The 18,861-nt window shown below is 43.9% G+C and overlaps 2 protein-coding genes across 3 annotated transcripts in view; one reads left to right on the forward strand and one right to left on the reverse strand.

Moving 5' to 3' along the window:
- zgc:162200 (uncharacterized protein LOC558638 homolog) overlaps nucleotides 1-11,248 on the reverse strand; it is a 37,654-nt gene extending 26,406 nt beyond the window's left edge. The window contains exons 1-3 of the mRNA XM_048241362.1: nucleotides 10,886-11,248; nucleotides 7,150-7,487; nucleotides 1,120-1,332 (exon numbers count right to left, since the gene is read on the reverse strand). Of these exons, the coding sequence (XP_048097319.1) occupies nucleotides 1,120-1,332; nucleotides 7,150-7,416 (480 nt within the window). The 5' untranslated portion in view covers nucleotides 7,417-7,487; nucleotides 10,886-11,248. The remainder of the gene's footprint in view (nucleotides 1-1,119; nucleotides 1,333-7,149; nucleotides 7,488-10,885) is intronic.
- Nucleotides 11,249-11,403: 155 nt separating this feature from the next.
- Nucleotides 11,404-17,711, forward strand: apex2 (APEX nuclease (apurinic/apyrimidinic endonuclease) 2). 2 transcript variants are annotated; one of them, XM_048242091.1, is made up of 6 exons: nucleotides 11,404-11,638; nucleotides 11,716-11,799; nucleotides 12,025-12,205; nucleotides 13,657-13,800; nucleotides 15,829-15,898; nucleotides 16,202-17,711. In XM_048242091.1, exons 1-6 carry the CDS (start codon nucleotides 11,527-11,529, stop codon nucleotides 17,348-17,350), a joined length of 1,740 nt encoding a protein of 579 aa, XP_048098048.1. In that variant the 5' UTR covers nucleotides 11,404-11,526; the 3' UTR covers nucleotides 17,351-17,711. The 2 variants fall into 2 exon arrangements, with proteins under 2 accessions (XP_048098048.1, XP_048098047.1); XM_048242090.1 differs by having other exon boundaries at nucleotides 11,404-11,595.
- Nucleotides 17,712-18,861: the final 1,150 nt, after the last annotated feature.

Genomic DNA, 18,861 nt, shown 5'->3' on the forward strand with positions numbered 1-18,861 from the left:
CATAAGCCCGCCTTTAAAAACCGGGTAGAAGAAAAGCACAACACAGAGCTACCCTCATGTAATCATTGATGCCACAGACACACAGTGTATGTGCACAACATCACACACACACACACACAGTATGTGCACAACATTACACTTCCTGCTTTCACACACACACAGACACAGATACACACACAAATCCTGATCATGCATGCAGTTATGGTTGGCTGAACACAGTGCGCAGTGCAGTGCAGTGCAGACACTAGCTAGCGTGTCTCCAGGCACCAGCTGCTTTTAGATGGGCGCCCTGAGCCCTGGTCAAAGCCAACCGCCCAACTGCCCTCTCATTACCAGAGAGAGTGGGCCAAACTGAGCCTCCGCTCTCCGTCCTGCTGCCGCCACTGGCCTCCACATGCTGTCTGGTGGCACACCAGAGCTGATAGAGAACTAGGGTTCCAAGTGGTAACTACAGGGCATTACGTTAAGCAAATATCACCCACTTATAGCCAAACAACAAAGTTAGCTAGCTAGCGCCCTCTTTTTTTATATAACCTATATTTCATTGTTTTCTGACAACCTGTAAAAGACAGGAGGTCAATAACGGCATGATTGATAGCTGACTGGAAGGTCTGAAGGCTAACTAATTTCAGGGCTATTCAAACATACCTGAGCAGCCTGGCATGTTATTACTGTGTTGTAAGACACCTATCGAGCACCTCCATCAGCTCCATTATTCTCTCAGCTGGTCTTAAACACAATCCTACCAGCTGACTGTGAGATTATTAATTAGATTATTAAGGTGTGGGTTTTTCAACCAAGACATACAACAAACAAATTAATAAATAAAATAAATAATACATAAAAATAAAATGAGTCCAATTTCCAACCGGCTGAAAATGTCCTAGGGCAATGATGACTCACATGAAACTGCGCACAGCTGTGTATCCACAACTGAAAAATGGTCTTTAGAACATTCATTTTCCAACATGCCTATCACTCCGGTGAGACGGTACACCTTTCAGGGTTAAAGGTCATCCATATGCGTTTGTAATGAGTTGCATAAGAAAAATTAACTAGTAATGAATAGATATGACTGGCATCTGTTGATTGGATACATGGATACTGATTGGTTGTTACCTTTTTGAGCTGTGCTGAGAGCCCGCCCAGCCTTTCGCTCTCTGAGAGCGCATTGGCCAACGTGATGCGGGCCTGCCGAAGCTCCACCTGCAGCTCCTCCATGCGCGTCGCCATGGCAGCCTCCTTGCTGGCTGTCTCCTGAAGCAAAGATTCTTCTCGGCTCTCGCCGTCTGCCGCCGCTCGCTTATGACTGCTCACTGAGTCCGCCAGGGCCTAAACACATAAAACACACACACACACACACACACAATCAGTCTTTGGTGTGACCAATTATGTAGCAAAGACCAATCCCTGCCTCATTCTCGTGACTCAGCTTAATGCGTTTATGTTTAGACAAGTGGAGCTGGATACAAGTGTTATGACAGCATAGAACGAGAGGGGGAAAAAAGTGATTTCTTTCCTGCACTTCAAATGGGAGTCATCAGTTTCAAACAAAGTTCCATTTCAAACAAAGTTCCATTTGTGCTAAATCTGGAAATATTTCAGGTTTGATATTTCTGGGAACATTTTTGCTCAACAACGCCTGGTTTCAGTCCCCTTGTACCTCTAATGGGAAAGAATTTGTTTACTTCCCACTGGCTAGTAAACAACAACTGTCTTCAAAGAACACGGCCACTCTGCCCGCCTGAACTGACCAATCCAGGGAGACACTCCAACGCATACATTACCCTCTTTGTGTGACATCACATTCCGGCTACCCAGGCAACCAGAAATTCTGGGGGGCAACCCCACTACTCTGTCTATAGAAAATGGCCGCTCCATAAAAGGAGGCCCTCCCTTCCCAACATAAACAGAAGGCCAACAACTTTCACACAGCCTTGTCACAGTGCTGTGGACACGGACACCAAGCCAACTGGTCTACGAGCCACCAGTCACGGCTCAGTGTGAGGGAGAAGGGGACATCCCTCAGCCTCGGGCATTAGTTTAGGACAAAACAAGGGGACACCTCTCCTGTCCCACACATTAATCATGGGTCCAGAACAAGGCTCTTCATCTGATAGATTGGTCATGGGTGGGGACACAAGAAAGGTCTTGTAGGCCCATATAACATCACAAGACGGCAGGAGAGGGAACAGCATGAAATCTTCCCCAGGAGACATTATTTAAGGAGCAGACAGGGGGAAGTCATTGTTCCTCACTTTAACTCTTAGCTTTTGGCTTTACACTCTCTGTAATGCAAAGTGAAGATGAGGTAGCAAGAATGCACTGCTCACACTCTGAACACACACACACACACACAAACACACACACAGAGAGATGTAAGTGGAAATGAGATTTTCCATCAGAGCTTGTTAGCACGAGAGCGGAGAGCTGCCCTACCCATCGGTCTAGTCCTGGATTCACATTCTCAAAACAACCTGGTAACATCTAAAGCAGTAAAATAAAAAAATAAAAAAGACTTTCACTATAACACATCAGTGTTTCCCATACATTGACTTATTTGTGGCGGCCCACCACAATATCAACATTGACCACCACACAATGATTTTCCTGGTTGTACTAAGTTGTGCTTAAATCTGGTTAATCATAACCACACTGCAGTAATTTGTTAAAAACTGTTGCATTCAGGTTCATTCTGCAAACCTACCACCACAAATAGAATTCAATTATGTGGGAAAAACACTGCACATTGTTATGCGGGCACAATGTAGTGCCTTACCTGTTCTGATGTCAGGTCAATCAATGATGCTATACCAGTCTCCACAAGCTTATTTTACAGTCTCAGCATGCCTCCGCGCGCGTCCAAGGGGCAAAGTTTTCTCTTACCTGCCCTGTTTGTCTAATAGTCAGGGATCGATGTTTTTTTTCCCCCTGCTTTATCTTTTAGACTTGGGCCCAAATCATGAAAACATAGGAAATACTCTTAATTTCAAGTTCCCTGTATAACCCAGGTGGAAAAGCACAATAGGAATTATATACCTAATCTTTAGATCTAATTTAGTGGCCTTCACTAATCACTTTACTTGCCAGCAACTTATAACAGTTGCTAGGTAATGTTGATGGAAATAAGAGGAATTTTCCAATTGGTTAAGAAAATGGGCAAAGTCCACCCACCCCAGACAGAGTCTGTAGTCTCTACGGTGCCCGCAGGACGCCCGCAATGCACCTTCTAAATATAGCCAACAAGTTGTCGCAGATCGTGTCCATTGTAATGTTTTTAATACGTACTTCGTTGTAACCTAGTGCAGAACCATTTTTCAATTTTATGTAGCCTTACATTTGTTTTCATTTGTAACATTAACTTAATATTGGTTATACCTTACAAATTGTAGCTAGGATCTTATCCTATTCTAAATCTCAGGTTTCGCCTGACTTTTGGCTTTACACTCTCTGGGGCCAGAATGCAATGCTCAACGTCTGACATTTCTGTACACACACACACACACACACACGCAATTCACCACCCAACAACACCAGATGTACATGATAAAGGGTGCCATGCACCAAGCCAGAGGTGCAAACACACACACACACGCAATTCACCACCCAACAACACCAGATGTACATGATTAAAGGTGCCATGCACCAAGCCAGAGGTGCAAGTGGAAATGAGATTCTCCCATCAGGGCCTGTTAGCAGGAGAGTGGAGAGTTGCTGCTCTACCCATCGGTCCTGAAATCACAGTAAGGCATTAGCTAGTTGTATGAAGTCTGTGCGCTCCTGCCCAGCTTTCAGGACACACAATAGAGCCCATGTTTAAGGTCAAAGTCCGTTTACTCTGCCCACACGACACAAACCCTCTGTTGGGGTGTAAAGCACATGTTATTTATGTGGGCCTTCGCTCTGCCTGGAAGAGGAACAGTTTATAAACAAACACCTCTCTTCTACCTCTAGGGCAGGAACCAGTTAAACTGGGTCACAGACGACATAGACACACAGACACACACACATCGAGGGATGCTTGCTGCAGACAGCTCCTTTGGGGCAGTCTGTTAGCAAGAGTGATGCAGCTATTCCAGTAATCTTTCCGTGTGTGTGGGGGCTGTGTGTGTGTGTGTGTGTGTATGCGAGCATGAGAGAGAGTGTGTGTGTGTGTGTGTGTGTGTGTGGGGCTGTGTGTGTGTGTGTAAATGTGTATGCGAGCATGAGAGAGAGTGTGTGTGTGTGTGTGTGTGTGGGGGCTGTGTGTGTAAATGTGTATGCGAGCATGAGAGAGAGTGTGTGTGTGTGTGTAAATGTGTATGCGAGCATGAGAGAGAGTGTGTGTGTGTGTGTGTGTGTGTGTGTGGGGGCTGTGTGTGTAAATGTGTATGCGAGCATGAGAGAGAGTGTGTGTGTGTGTGTGTGTGTGTGTGTGTGTGGGGGCTGTGTGTGTAAATGTGTATGCGAGCATGAGAGAGAGAGTGTGTGTGTGTGTGTGTGTGTGTGTGTGTGTGTGTGGGGGGCTGTGTGTGTAAATGTGTATGCGAGCATGAGAGAGAGTGTGTGTGTGTAAATGTGTATGCGAGCATGAGAGAGTGTGTGTGTGTGTGTGTGTGTGGGGGCTGTGTGTGTAAATGTGTATGCGAGCATGAGAGAGAGAGTGTGTGTGTGTGTGTGTGTGTGTGTGTGTGTGTGTGTGTGAACTCTGATGAGGGTAGAGTGCATTAGACTTTCAGAGAACTCCGGAAAAGGAAAGTAATCATCTCTGCCAGTAATGCTGCCTGTGTGTGTGCATGCGAGTACGTGTGTGTGGGCAGTGTCCATCATCAGACCTGGACCACAGGCACACTCTCCCAGCGTCCTGTTCGGAAGGCGTGTGACCTATCTTGAGCATTCCCTCACAAAACAGTACAAATCTGCTGCCGTTTGGCTCCCTCAAGGTCCCCTGCTCAAATTCCGATGACACAGTCAGTGACAGGTGGATGTTTTGGATGCCTGGTAGTCAGTCTGTCCCCAACGCTGCATGAGCGATCTGGAGGGTTCGCTGGTATTCCACTCAAGCAGCCAGACGCCCAGAAGGCAGCCAAGAGATCACAGACTCAGCGCAGGATTTGGGGAGTCATTCCAAGTTGGGGGGTCATCGAGAAGTGATGTACAGTCTGTAATGACTGACAGCTTGCACCTGGGTTAGATGGAACGGTTTCATGCTTGGCATGTTTGCTGGGCACCTTCTACTACATTGAAGGGAATAATCACTTCCTTTGCATACCACAAGATCATAACACATGGTATTTGTGGTAAAACATCTCACACAATCCTTTAATATCATATAACAGTTAGTCTCTGTTTACATTAGATTTCAAAGAGTTTGTATATGAGTGAGTGTCCAGTAAGAAAGAATGAGTGAGTGTGTGAACGAGAATGAGAGACAGAGATGGTGCGACATGTCATATTGAAATGTGCAAAACCAATTACATATTTACATGCCCCATATCAGCACTTTGTAAACATAACTACCAAGTCAGTAAATGCAGCGCCAACATCCTTCTGCAGTTAACCTTCACATGGCATGACTGCTGTGCTGTAGTCTAGAGGACACATATCTGCTGACTGAGCAAAGCATTTCAGTCAGTCGCCCTCCACAACACAAACAAACCAACGGCAGCCCGGGCATGTGCTCACACGGTCCACACAAACCACAGAGAACACCCCCCCCCGCTATATACACATGCACAACCGCTATTCTGCCCTTTAGCTCAGCTACTGTACTATACAAATCATATGCTTGTTGGTCCATTTCAGTTGCAGGTGGCAATATGCAGGAGTGATTAAAGATGGAAAATAGGCAAATTAAAAGAGATTTTAAAGTTACCTTAACTCTTCGGAAGTGGTGGCTTCAGCATTCTGGCTCTGGCCTAGGGGGAGGGGGGGGCACTACACTAGCTATGCCAGCCCCAAATGAGTAAGCTACTCATGGGGTCTGTTCAGGCGTTTTTCCTGACTGACTTCCAGTCTTTGACGAGTTCCACTTCGGTCTACTGGAATCTCTGAGCCTAACAGCTGACTTGTCACAAGAAACAGCTGACCAGACCCTTATAGGCTGTTTGTGTGTAACATTCCACTCAAGCTAAATATAAAAAAAGATGATAGCGGATTCAGAATATTAGCCTATTCTCTTAGAAAGATGGCTCTTATTTCACATACACACACAGGAGCACAAACCCAATTACAGATGAAAAATAACCACACAATAAAATGATATAATCATCTACGTATAATCTGGTTCAAATTAGAACTGAAGACTCAAGTTTTTTGTCTCCCTTGTTATTCTTCAGACTACCCCAGAGTAGATGTGCCTATATACATACATCTTTCCTGTTGGGATTTCTCCGTGTTTGAACGGCTGATCCCCTGGATTTATATGTGATGACATGCAAAGGCTCAATGTCTCGATACAAAAAATGGTCAGGGACATTCCCCTGCACTTTCTTTCACCACATTATCCTCTAAAAGTCAACCAGAGAAAATCAGAGCTCACTGCATGACCTATATGTTCAGAGGAACATAGTTATCTAACCTTTACCGTCATCAAAATGAGACAAAGGGAAGGGAACGTAAGAGGGTGAGAGAGAGCTTAACAGTTTTTCCTTGCTTCAAGGCCAGTGAGATTATTCACGGTCTGCGTAGCACCAGCAGCCATATCGTGAGTGGTTCTGAAATCCCCCACATCCCTCTGTGTGTGTGTGTGTGTGTGTCCTACTGACAAGAGATGTCAGCCCAAAGGTGTGACAGCCTTATCTCAGAAGACTAGAAGAAAGAAAAAGAGAGAGTGTGTGTGTGAGAGAGAGAGAAAGAGACAATGTGTGTGTGTGTGTGTGTGTGTGTGTGTGTAACTTCAGCTGGTCTGAGAGTCTCATGTTAACACACTGTAGTGATAGCACCTGATAGTGACGACAACCTGCACACAAATGAGTAGTGACTCTGTAACTAGCCAGCGAGGCTTACCTACATGGATAAGATTCAAGAGTAGATAAGATAAGGAAAACTTTCATGGTACAGGAACCACAATCCCACTCACAATCCCGCCCTACTTCTACTCCTAGAGAGGCTGCAGGAGGTGCGTAGCCTCCTCCTCCTCCTCTGCTCCGTCCCTGGCCCGCGACTCACCTCCCGCAGCTGCTGCAACTCCTGCTTGAGGGCCTCCTGCTCCTCCTCCAGCTGGCTGTTGCGGCTCTTGACGGCGGCGCTCTCCTCCAAGACGGCCAGGCCGTAGCGAGCCGCCTGCAGCTTCTCCTCGTTGGCCTCCTGGAGCTCCAGCGTCAGCCTCGCCACTGCCGTTCTGAGGTCGACCGGGCCGCCGACCTCCATCTCCACACCAATCCCGCCCTCGTCCTCTCCTTCGTCTTCCAGCATCCTGGCTCTCTCTTCCTCCATCCGCTGCCTCCTCTTCCTCCTCTACGGAAGGTTCTGGATGAGAGTTCCTCAAGCCTGGTTCTTCATGCCTCCTAAGCAAAATGAGAAAGGAGCATCTCTATTATTATGCCATTATCATAGCAGCATCTCTTGACCTTTCAAATCTAATCCGACTTTCAATCTCAATGTGTTCTCAGTAGCAGAAGTCAGCTGTACTATGGAATGAATGCAATATAATGCATGGCATGTTGGCTTACCTAACGGCTGAAGAAGCAGTTAGCACAAAAATACCACCTTTCTATTTCCACGTGAAAATTAAGACTACCACCCACCAACAGACAGCATTGGGCAACAATGGGTACAAATAAGGGGTATCTTGTTGGTATCATATACTACTCTAATATTCTTGCGATCAGTTTTGTTCAGATGGTGAACAAATGGCTTCTCCCTGCGACGTCATTGAGTTCTAATAGGATTATAAAGGAGAAGGGCCAGCCAGAATGGCCATCTCAAAGTAAAAGTGATAGTCAGTCAGTGTGGCCTCTTAATCCCCAACATCTCATTCACACAGTAGCTATGGGGCAGGACACTAGGAACAGAGAAGGGAGGGAATCATAGCAGGCCCCTATGGGATAGATATTTCATTATCACAACAAGGCCTATCCGTAGGGACATACTGTCACATACAGATGAATGGGGAAAGGCATGCAGGAGGGGCTCAGCGTTGAGGTTAAGAGGTATAATCGGAGATGTGATGCTGGAAAACGCAACTTGAAAAAAAAGAGATTTTAAAAGTATACAACCGAAGAAATCCCACCCCTGCCCTCCAGCTACTCCTCCCCTCAGCAGCACTCGAACGCTCAGCGCGACTTTGACAGGAGCAGCATTTCTGAGTACCGAGAGCTTTTTTGACTGGGTGATATTTTTTGTTTTGATGTCAAAGCATTTTATTAACTGGCTGCGATCGGGTTGTAATGAGGATTTCAGGAAATATATAGCACAAAAAAAGGCTTCAGAAACTATCTCCTACCTACCCCTACCTTTAAAACCTCATGAAGTAATCAGATCACACACACACACACACACTCAGACAGGGGGAGATTCTGAAGGATTGTACAGATACACAGCTATTTAGTATCCAGGTAGGCAGTTGTTCACAAAATATGTGGCCTAGTCCAGAATAAAGGAAAGAATATACATCATGTTTTATCTTACTGCCTGAGTCTGACAACTAAATCCATGGACTGTTTGGGCTACATACAGGTCAATCTAATTTATAATTCTAACCAAAACAATTATAACCTCACAGGACAAACAAGGCCTGAAATAGAGGCCTGGACAAATGGACTGTGGCTCATCACTAATTCCCTATGGAATGTAATTATGAGAGCTTAGCAACGGACGGCTAATCTTGCATGTAGCAAAAGCACCAACGAGACCCCAGTCATCCCATCAGGGCCACGGACAGCGGGATTTGGTTTAACGTTATCAGATTAGCAGAGTTTTGGTCACTTTCCCTGAAGTCCTGTCAGCCTTTAATAACACAGCGTTTGAGATGCAACATGCCGAAGCCTGTAGTTCTGCTGCCGTTCTCTAGGCCTCTGTAGTCTGTTAAGAACGGATGCTGTGCTTGTCCTCTCCTTAGAGGGCTAAACCAAACAAATCCAAGGGTACAGTGCACAAAAATTTGTAAACATGGATATGAGTAATCAGATGTAACATGGATATGAGTAATCAGATGTAACAACTATCACACCTATGAACACAACATTAAAATCTCACCACATTTTAGTAAAACTTCCAGTTGTGATTTCAGTCATGGCATAACCCTTTGACACCACTGCTCAGTACTTGACACCACTTACGCCAGGGGTCTCAAACTACAAGTACCAGTAGCTCTCCACCTACTTCTGAGTAGGTCTCCAAAAGGTTCAAAGAACATATAAATCTAGTCTCTTTAAACATGTGAAATCCCTATCAAATCAAATGTAAAGACATCCTGCCTCCCTCTCATACAAAATGATTATTTACCAATTAAACAATTATGCTGCTCCCTGGTAGTTTCAGTGATGTTGGTTTGGCATGAGGTGAATGTTAGCAGGCTACCAAGCACACACCAGACTATAGACAATATCCTCAATAAAAGTAAAAAATAGGCCTATGTTAATGAGGAAAGCTAACGTGTTTATTTTTCCACAAATACAAATGACCAGTGCAAATGGCAGTCAATAAAAGATGTAACATCAATCCCCACATCAAAGTCTACAGCAATTTTTCATATGACTTTCGAGCTACCAGTCAAGGCTGTTTCAGGTGGAGATCAGCTATTTGAATAGCCTACATGTTACTACTAATACAAAACATTAGTAGTTCTCTGCCACATTAATTTTGCCAAAGGGGGGAAAGGTTGGAGACCCCTGATTTACAAGAATTTCCTAGCCGTTGAAACTAAGAATTTGGGGTAACTCGTTCAACTAGATAGGCCTATACATGGTTGCTGCATCCGAACGAGCTGTCAGAAGACAGGTCACAAAATTTAAGTTGTAACGTTATATGTTTCAAAAGATGACACCAGAGCAGATAATCCTCTGAAGTCAGTAATCAGTCGACTTCCGACTTCCGCCTATTAGAAACTGCCACCATATCACTCTCAGCAGAGATTCTCTCATGCACATGACACAGTGGTAAATTATGCTATTTAGCTTAACCAAAAGAGGGAACTTGTTAAACCAAAGCATCCTCGTTAATGTTGGCAGTGATGGGTGTAGGCTACATTTACAACCATATTTCAGCTAAGATCAGATATTTAGCTAATGTTAGTTGAGAGCTGCCAAAACATGTTGTGATGCGGTCCAACAAAATAAGAAAGACGTTAACTCAGGGCAAACGTGATGTTCCTTACAAACGTAGCTACAACTGATAATTCAATAGCTTTGCCAACAAAATGGCATTTTACACGAAATTATTGAGTAAACAAGAATAGTGTTCAGAGAGTTGTTAACTTACAAGTTGATTAACTTCATAACTAGAGGACAGCTAACGTTCCCTCTATCTAATCTAACGTTAACGCAGACAGACTCCGAAAATGTCAAATCATCAACCCAGCTAACATAACGTGATATACAAGCCTTAGCGCAATGCTAATTTGAACGGGCAGGAGGAAATGAGCAAACATATCGTAATAAGTAGCGAAATCCCAGACGGTTCGCCAAACCTTTCACTCCTTGTGTCCGTTCATAAAGGTGGCTTCTCCGTCTAGCTAGCTTGCTAACGTTAGAGATTCAGAAGGTGCATGCTGACGAGAGGACCAGCCAGTCAGAGTTTGAAAATAGAATCTACGTTGTTAGCTAGAAAGTTACAATGGATGTCAGCTTGAGGCAACATATACTCATTTTAGCAAGTGACACAAACTTAAAACTAAGTTATCTTAAAGTTGGTTGCATTATCCTTGTCCATTAACTTATCCTAAGGGCTAACAAGACATTCTTACCTTGTACTCAATTAAACCGGATTTTGCTGTCCAGGTTAAGTATCTCATCATCGTCCTCAGTTTGTTAATATGAATAAAGCGCGGCCCAAGCTCCGTTGTCTTTTCACCACTCTCTGGATTAGACCAAGACGTCAATTCGGTTTTAACATCAAGGGTGTTGTTTGAAATCTTCAACTGTCCTCCCAAACAAACCGGTGAACGTCAGCTTTGAAAGTGTTGGCGCGCCGAAGTGCGGTCATTCAGTGAACGGCGCAGATCATCCGCGCATGGTCGCAGTAGGAAGGGTTAAAATGAAAATAAGCTGTTCCGCAAAAATCACTGGAATGAAGAGGAAATATATTGAACACGTGGAATTTCAAACATTTGACTACTTGATTTCGTCAAGCTCATCAATCTTTAGCTAGGCTTCGGTTTACGTTTTAGAATATTTTAATTGTATACTCCACACAATAGGCGGCGACAGAGCGTTCACAACCCCTACCAAAGTCTCTGGTCCTACTTCCGTTTCATTTTTCTCTGTGTACATTTGCTGTCTATGACATTTGCCCCTCAAGTGTTCGCCATCAAGTGTGCAGATGAGTCCAGGCACGTAAAAATGAAGATTGTGACTTGGAATATCAACGGTATACGGACATTTAAGAATGCAATCAAGAAAACACTGGATTCATTTGATGCTGAAATTATTTGTGTCCAAGAAACAAAAGTTACAAGTAAGAATCACTGCCATTCAGTCACGCGGACGCGGAAGGCATGGTATGCATGAAGTTACTGTCAGCTTTAGAATGAATGCATGTATATCCGATTGACATGTGGCCGTTATTTTGTAACAGGGGACCTGCTTGATGAAAAAACAGCAATTGTAGAAGGGTATAACTCGTACTTCAGCTTCAGCAGAGGACGCAGTGGTTACTCAGGTGAACTGTGCCTTGGTTTGTTGAATGACTATTAACTAGTCAGTTACATCTGAGGTTCAAAATGTGTTTTATATTTCCTTCTACAATGTAAAGTCTGAATTACCTGAACATAAGGATAATTTATTGCTACTGTCTGACAACAAATACGTGCTTAATAGTTTTGCAATCTTGTCATTTGTCCAATTCTAATCCACACATGCTGTCAATGATCCCTTGCTGTAAAAGGGGTGGCAACCTTTTGCAAGGACAGTGCCACTCCGTTTGCTGCAGAAGAAGGTTTGACTGGCCTCTTGACCAACAATGGGGAAGCTGTTGGGTGCTATGGTGACCAGAAAGAGTTCTCCAATGAGGAGCTGCAGTTGCTTGACAATGAGGGGAGAGCTGTCATCACACAACATCAAATTAGGTAAAATAATCAATCCACTCAAAGCTCAAAACCATCAGTCAAAGCTGTCTGAGAAATGACTCTCTAAAATTATGACATTGACGTTGTAATCTTTATAGTATGATACAAAATATCGATTGAATTTAATTCAATGAGCTTTATTTGCATGGCTGTGCATTGTACAATATTGGCAAAGCATTAAGAAGAGTAAAATAAATAACAGCAGTAATAATGGTAATGTTAATAATAGTAATACTTCTATGATTATCAATAGTAGTAATATGAATACTAATGAAACAAATTAAATGATTCACTCACATACATTACATACAGTACTCTGCTTGCAATAGTAAGTCCCTGCCCCCAACACACACACTTACATCACTGTCATCACTTCACATACATACAGCACACTGCTTGCTACAGTAAGCCTCCTCTACATACTTGCTGCACACTGCCACAATTCCTCTCACACATTTCTTTTCCAAATCTGTACACCTGAATATACAATTAGATTAAAATCTTATAATTAAAAGATAGGGGACCCAAGTTCGGTAGCAATATAGGTAGCAGGAAGCTATTGAAATGGGCGAGACAGTGAAGTGAAATTGATTAAACCAGTCACATGCAACCTAGCCTGGAAAGCCAGCCTGAACTTAGACCCACCCACAAAATTTGAGGTCGGGAAGTTCGGTCTGGACTTGTTCCGTTGAGAAGCAACTGTGCCTAAACCAGAGCTATTTGGACCAATCAAATTGTCTGGGCGGGCTTTGTACGATGATTGACAGATGAGCAACAGTGTCTCGTCATCTGAGAACACTTTGGTTGATTTTGTTTGCAACAAAAACGCTGTTGCTAGAAGCTAGACATTTAGATTTTGCTATCGCATCTGTTGTACAAGATATTGACAGCGCAGTAACTTTAAAAAAAAAAAAAAAACCAGAAAACAGTGTTAAGGCATTTGTGGAGAAGAATGGTGGCTGGGTGTTCTTCCTACAGCTCACAGTAAGCTATTTCGTTGCCCTGATTGGTTAGGTCTATCCAATTTAAGTACAGAGGCATTTTCCCCCCTGTATCGGTTGAAACACGCCCCATAATCACATCCCAATGGAGCAGTATGAAACTCAAATTCTGACTGGAATTAAGTATGACGATGTCAGTTTAGATGCAACCAGTGTTAAAATCTGATCTTATTAATTAACTTCGGCCTGACTCAGCCCGCTTTGTGTGTTTGACTTCACTCTGGCCACAGTGCACTGTCGGCAGAACACGCTGTCAGACTTGCACGCATACGGCCTATTGGTTAAGTGATCTCAGTAACACCTACACTCTCAACCTTTATGCTTGGCTATATTGAATTGCATGTCTATATTGTGTGTGTGTGTGTGTGTGTGTGTGTGTGTGTGTGTGTGTGTGTGTGTGTGTGCGCGCGCGCGCGCGCGTGCGTGCGTGTGTGTGCATGCATGTGGCAGGGGTCCAGATGGACCACAGACACTGGCCGTTGTGAACGTGTACTGCCCTCGGGCTGACCCAGAGAAGCCAGAGCGCAAACTCTTCAAGCTGCAGTTCTACCAGCTGCTGCAGGCGCGGGCTGAAGCACTGCTGGCATCTGGGTGGTAAGGCACTCTGCCCACTTACACTGGTGTATATGCATACAGATAGAATGAGTCACACTTTTTTTCTTGATCATGGTCATCGTATGTACTGTAAGTAGCAAATTAGTCTCTTGCCAATAAGAAATAGGCTTATATTTAGGATCAGATTGAACGTTCTGGACAGAATAATGTTAGCCATGAATGGTGATTTAAGTTTAGTTGATGATTGCATAGCTACTAAATCTTTAGTTGGTGATTACATAGCTACAGAAATCAATATCAAAATGTACAACAGCTGAGAAAAGGCATAAAGCCCTCCTCAGTGCTTGTGATACTGTGAGGACAGGAGAAGGTTGTTTTAAAGGCACCCTAAAGAGTTTTTTTTTTACCTTAAAATATTTCCAAAATAATTTAGATGGCACATTAACTCACTACATAATCTTCAGTGTCCCGCCGGCTGGACGGTTACCCCCCTCCCCTACCTCCCCCTAACATTCTAAATCAATTGTATGCACCATATTGCTATGTAGCATAGTAATGTTATACACCATTTCAAAGCTTTGACTCTTGGGAATCCAAAAATGACAACTTTTTTCATGTACAATCTGTATAGTGCTTTACATTCTCAGATTAATCTTATTATGTCTCACTCAATTAAATTTGATCCAAAATGCCCCCCTCCCCCTCCTTCGCTTTTGGTGCTACCCTGACTTCTGGATGCAGTGTAGCTGCAGCACAATAAGTAGATGCAACATATTGGGTACTGAAATATTCACAAGAATCCATAGAAATTGAATCTTCATGTTGTATTATCCAATATTAGTTGTACAGATGTATAATCTGTCTCATACACACCCATTGAACCCACAAAGTAAATGCAAAAATAGACTTTTTTGTAATTATTCCATATTTTGTGTAGTCAGTCTATATCAGAACACCTGACATACAATCTAAATAATCCACAAGAAACCTCAAAGTGTTACCTTTCATTTGAGACCAGGATTATGCTTCTACACAAAGGGGTTCATGTGCAATAAGCATTTGATTGTCAGTATGCATTTTGGATAACAAAAAGTCCTATGGGGAGTTTCCATAGGCATTTTACAAAACGCATGAGCATACCTTGGCAAATAATGGTCTAAAGCACTCATATTTTCATTCTATATTGATCTACTTTTGCACACAACTTCACAAGACCTGGTTCTATGGCTCAGTTTCTAAGGGATATCAAGTGACCTAGAGGGCTGAAATGTGGTCAGTTCAGAGATGCTTGTAATCCGGCAGAAAGAATAAACTATATTCTAGCCTCTGTAACTCTGTGTGAGTACATCACACAGTTATTTTGACTGTTTCCTACGAAAACTACAGGTTCTCAGCTTTCTATAGAGGTCCAACATTTGATGGTAGGCCCCAAAAGATGTGGAAACAATGCCCTTGTAAATAGGCACAGTGCAATTTCAGGCAAAATCTTTTCAAAAAATGTTTTATTGAGATCAATGTGGGCGAACGGCACTTCTGCCGCACTCTGAGCAGGTCTTATCGCTTGTAAAACAGCCATAAGAAGTTACTGTTCTGGTAGGAACACTGCCTCCCCTACGAAATCGAAATTACATTACATTACATTACATTATATTTAGCAGACACTTCTTGACCAAAGTGACTTACATATGTCAGCTATATTACAAGGGATCACATTGTCCCCGGAGCAACTTGGGGTTAAGTGCCTTGCTCAAGGGCACAACGGTGGAAGCTGGGAATTGAACCGACAACTTTCAGGCTACTGCACGCTAGCCCAGCTCCTTAACCACTACACTACCACCGCCCCCCTGATGGAATAGATCTGCTATGCTACCGGAATTCAGATCTCTTTCTACAGACTGCTGTCAGTGCATTGCCTCTATATTGTATCAGAGTTATGTTCATACTTTGCAAAAGATGTATTTTTAGTCTGCTTGTTATTGCGCTTTTCAACTGTAGGGGGACCCCGAGAGCAAATCTGCTGCTTTAAAAGCAAATTGCCTATCATTTCACTATTTTCTTTCTTTTTAGCCATGTGATTGTTTTGGGCGATATCAATACTTCCCACCGGCCCATAGACCACTGTGATCCTGATGACATTGTAAGTGCCTTAGCTTACTATCGAAGTATACCTTTAAGAATATAAATTGATGATGGGATAAATGCAGAGACCAAATTTCCCTCACGGGATCAAAAGAGTATATATACTTATACTTGATACAGCTAATGACTCTTTTGCAGACTAGAGGTACCGTTTTATTTTCATTGTATTCATTTTTCTGAAATTGCTTCTTGCACATCTATCTGTCAATCTATGAAAATGACAGGTCATGCACTTCCTGTACGATGTTCGATAAATCCTGTTCGATTAATCCGGTCACGTACCTTTCCTCTCCATGCGCAGGACAATTTTGAGGACAACCCTGGCAGGAAGTGGCTTAATGGTTTCCTGTTTGGGGTCACAGAGGAGGAACAGGACGTCGGCTCAGATCATGATCCCGACTTCTCCAGGAAGCCGACCGAATGTGGCGGGAAGTTTGTCGACACCTTCCGATTCTTCCACCCGTCCCGTCCGCAAGCTTTCACCTGTTGGAACACGCTCACGGGAGCGCGGCAGACCAACTACGGCACGCGCATCGACTACATCTTTGGCAGCTGTGCCCTGGTCGAGACTCACTTCGTAGGAGTGGACATCATGCCCGAGGTGGAGGGATCGGACCACTGTCCTGTCTGGGGACACTTGGGTTGCGAGGTTGTGCCCAGTGCCCGCTGTCCGCCTTTTTGCACACGCTACATGCCCGAGTTTGTGGGCAAGCAGCAGAAGCTCTCCCGCTTCCTGGTTAAGATGGCCGACCAGAAACCAAACGTGGTTGAGTCCAAAGAAGCCAAAGACACAACTCTTCCTGGCTCCCAGGAAACAGAGGAGATCCGAGAGAACCTGCACCCCCTCGGTTTGGGGTCCAGTGCCGGGAGGAAACGGGGGCCTGATGGGATAGCCGAGTCCTCCGCGCCAAAGGGGAAGAAGAGCAAAGTGGCAAAGGCAACACCAGCAAAACCTCAGGGAAGCCTTCTGGCCTTCTTCAAACCCAAAGGGCCTACTGCAGATCAAAAACCAAAGATCTCCGCTGAGCTCACGGCTAGGACTAAGGACACCGCTGCAGAAAACTCCAACAGCCATGCAGGGAGGAATAGTGACTCCCCACTGGTGTCTGGACCTAATATGAACAATCCAAGTGGTAAGGGAGTATCTGATCAGAACAGTACGGTAGAGGTCAGTGGCCAGGAGCCAGACGAGGGTGGAGCGGCACCTCCGGTGGAGGGCGGAGCTTCAAAGAAAGAGGCATGCCTGCCTAGTTTCTGGAAGGCGGTCCTACGAGGTCCACCGCAGCCACCTCCCTGTAAGGTCCACAATGAGCCCTGCGTCCTGCGCACTGTGAAGAAGGCGGGGCCTACCATGGGCCGCCAGTTCTTTGTTTGCGCCAGACCACAAGGCCACGCCTCCAATCCCCAAGCCAGGTGCAACTTCTTTGCTTGGGTGGACAAAGGGAAGTAGATGGGGAATCCCAGAAATCCATAACGACTAACGTTTACTGTCACACAATCACACCATACTTGTGCAGGAGGTTTTAATGTTGCTGTACTGCAGCAAATGATCTCAAATCATTCTATGAAAATACCTCCTGCTATCTGCTGCCACTGAAAATGATGTACAGGTTAATATTCAACAGTTATTTGTTTTTGCAACAGTTCAGTCACATCGAGACTGTTTGAAAGCACTTGTGGTTTTATTTGCCAGCTATTTCTAATTTTTGTACAATACTGTAAGTAAAGACCTTAGAAACATAGATTTTTAACTAACTACTTTTTTATCTTCCAGTATTCATAAATAATAATAAATGAAACTAAATTATTCAGGTAATGCATGTTTTTTGTTTTACTTTCTGTGGTTGCCACCACTCATAACCACTAGATGGCGCCAATGTTAGTATTGTATGAGAGCCACAGATGGAGAGATGCCTATCTCTAGCTGAGTCAGTTTGAGTCAGTGGTGATGAAATGTTCTGGGTATTTCCCCTCTGTACCTCCCACAGCAGATGCAATTGTCATCATTAAAAGTCCTGTCCGGTGTGATCTCCAACATACGGCTTCCACACAGTTGTGAGCGTTGCAGTGCTGGAGACGCATCCCATTCACTTTACATGGGTTTACGTCATCCGTTGCTGAATTGTGGGTCCGTTGTATCGCGTTGCTCCTGTCGCTCGCACTGAGAATACCCACTGGCATGCGATGACGGAATGCAAATGTGTGTGGAAGCCGATACTGCCAAAATGTATTGGCAAGAATATGAACATATTTGTACCACACAAAAGAGGGACCTCGAGGCCTAAAACAAAGTTAGATAAAGGGATCTTGAAGGAGTAGTCAATGATTGTGCAGGAGGTCACATTTGTTTATGTTTATATTTAAAATTATTAGGAGATGTTTTTGTCCAAAATAACATACATTGCATTTTAACCAAGGACCAAAAGAAACACCAGAGAGGTAGCTCACCATTCCCTTCAATATTCCCAGAGAAACTTTCGTTGCTGTGGCTGCCCCCAGTTTACAGTTTTCGGAGTTGGGTCTGCCTACAGATCCCACGGAATGGCTTGAACTCGCATACGATCACTCATGCATCGCGTGAGAAACACACACAATCAGGGTTAAAGGCTGTGGTGCAGGTTAAACAACACTTTCAATTAATGGGTACATTAAGCACTCAAGATATGTATATAAAGTTAGATATGTCTCCAAAATGGTGTTAAAGTCCAGTTTTTGTAGTTTTTGGTTAGTAACGGTTATTTTTTATTTATTCGGCGATGACGTCATATGAGGTAGACGTGGTGGAAGCTATTTTTTACAGTCTATCGGTGGAAGCAGAGATAAGAAGGAATCCGACCTGCGGTCATATCCCTGTCCCACCCCATCTCTCTCTCCCACTTACTTACTGTCTCACTATTCACTGTCCTATACAAATAAAGGCAAAAAGCCCAAAAAATAGGCCTATACTTAAAAAAAAAAAAA

Source organism: Alosa alosa, chromosome 4 (assembly GCF_017589495.1).
Source record: "Alosa alosa isolate M-15738 ecotype Scorff River chromosome 4, AALO_Geno_1.1, whole genome shotgun sequence".
NCBI lineage: Eukaryota > Metazoa > Chordata > Actinopteri > Clupeiformes > Clupeidae > Alosa > Alosa alosa.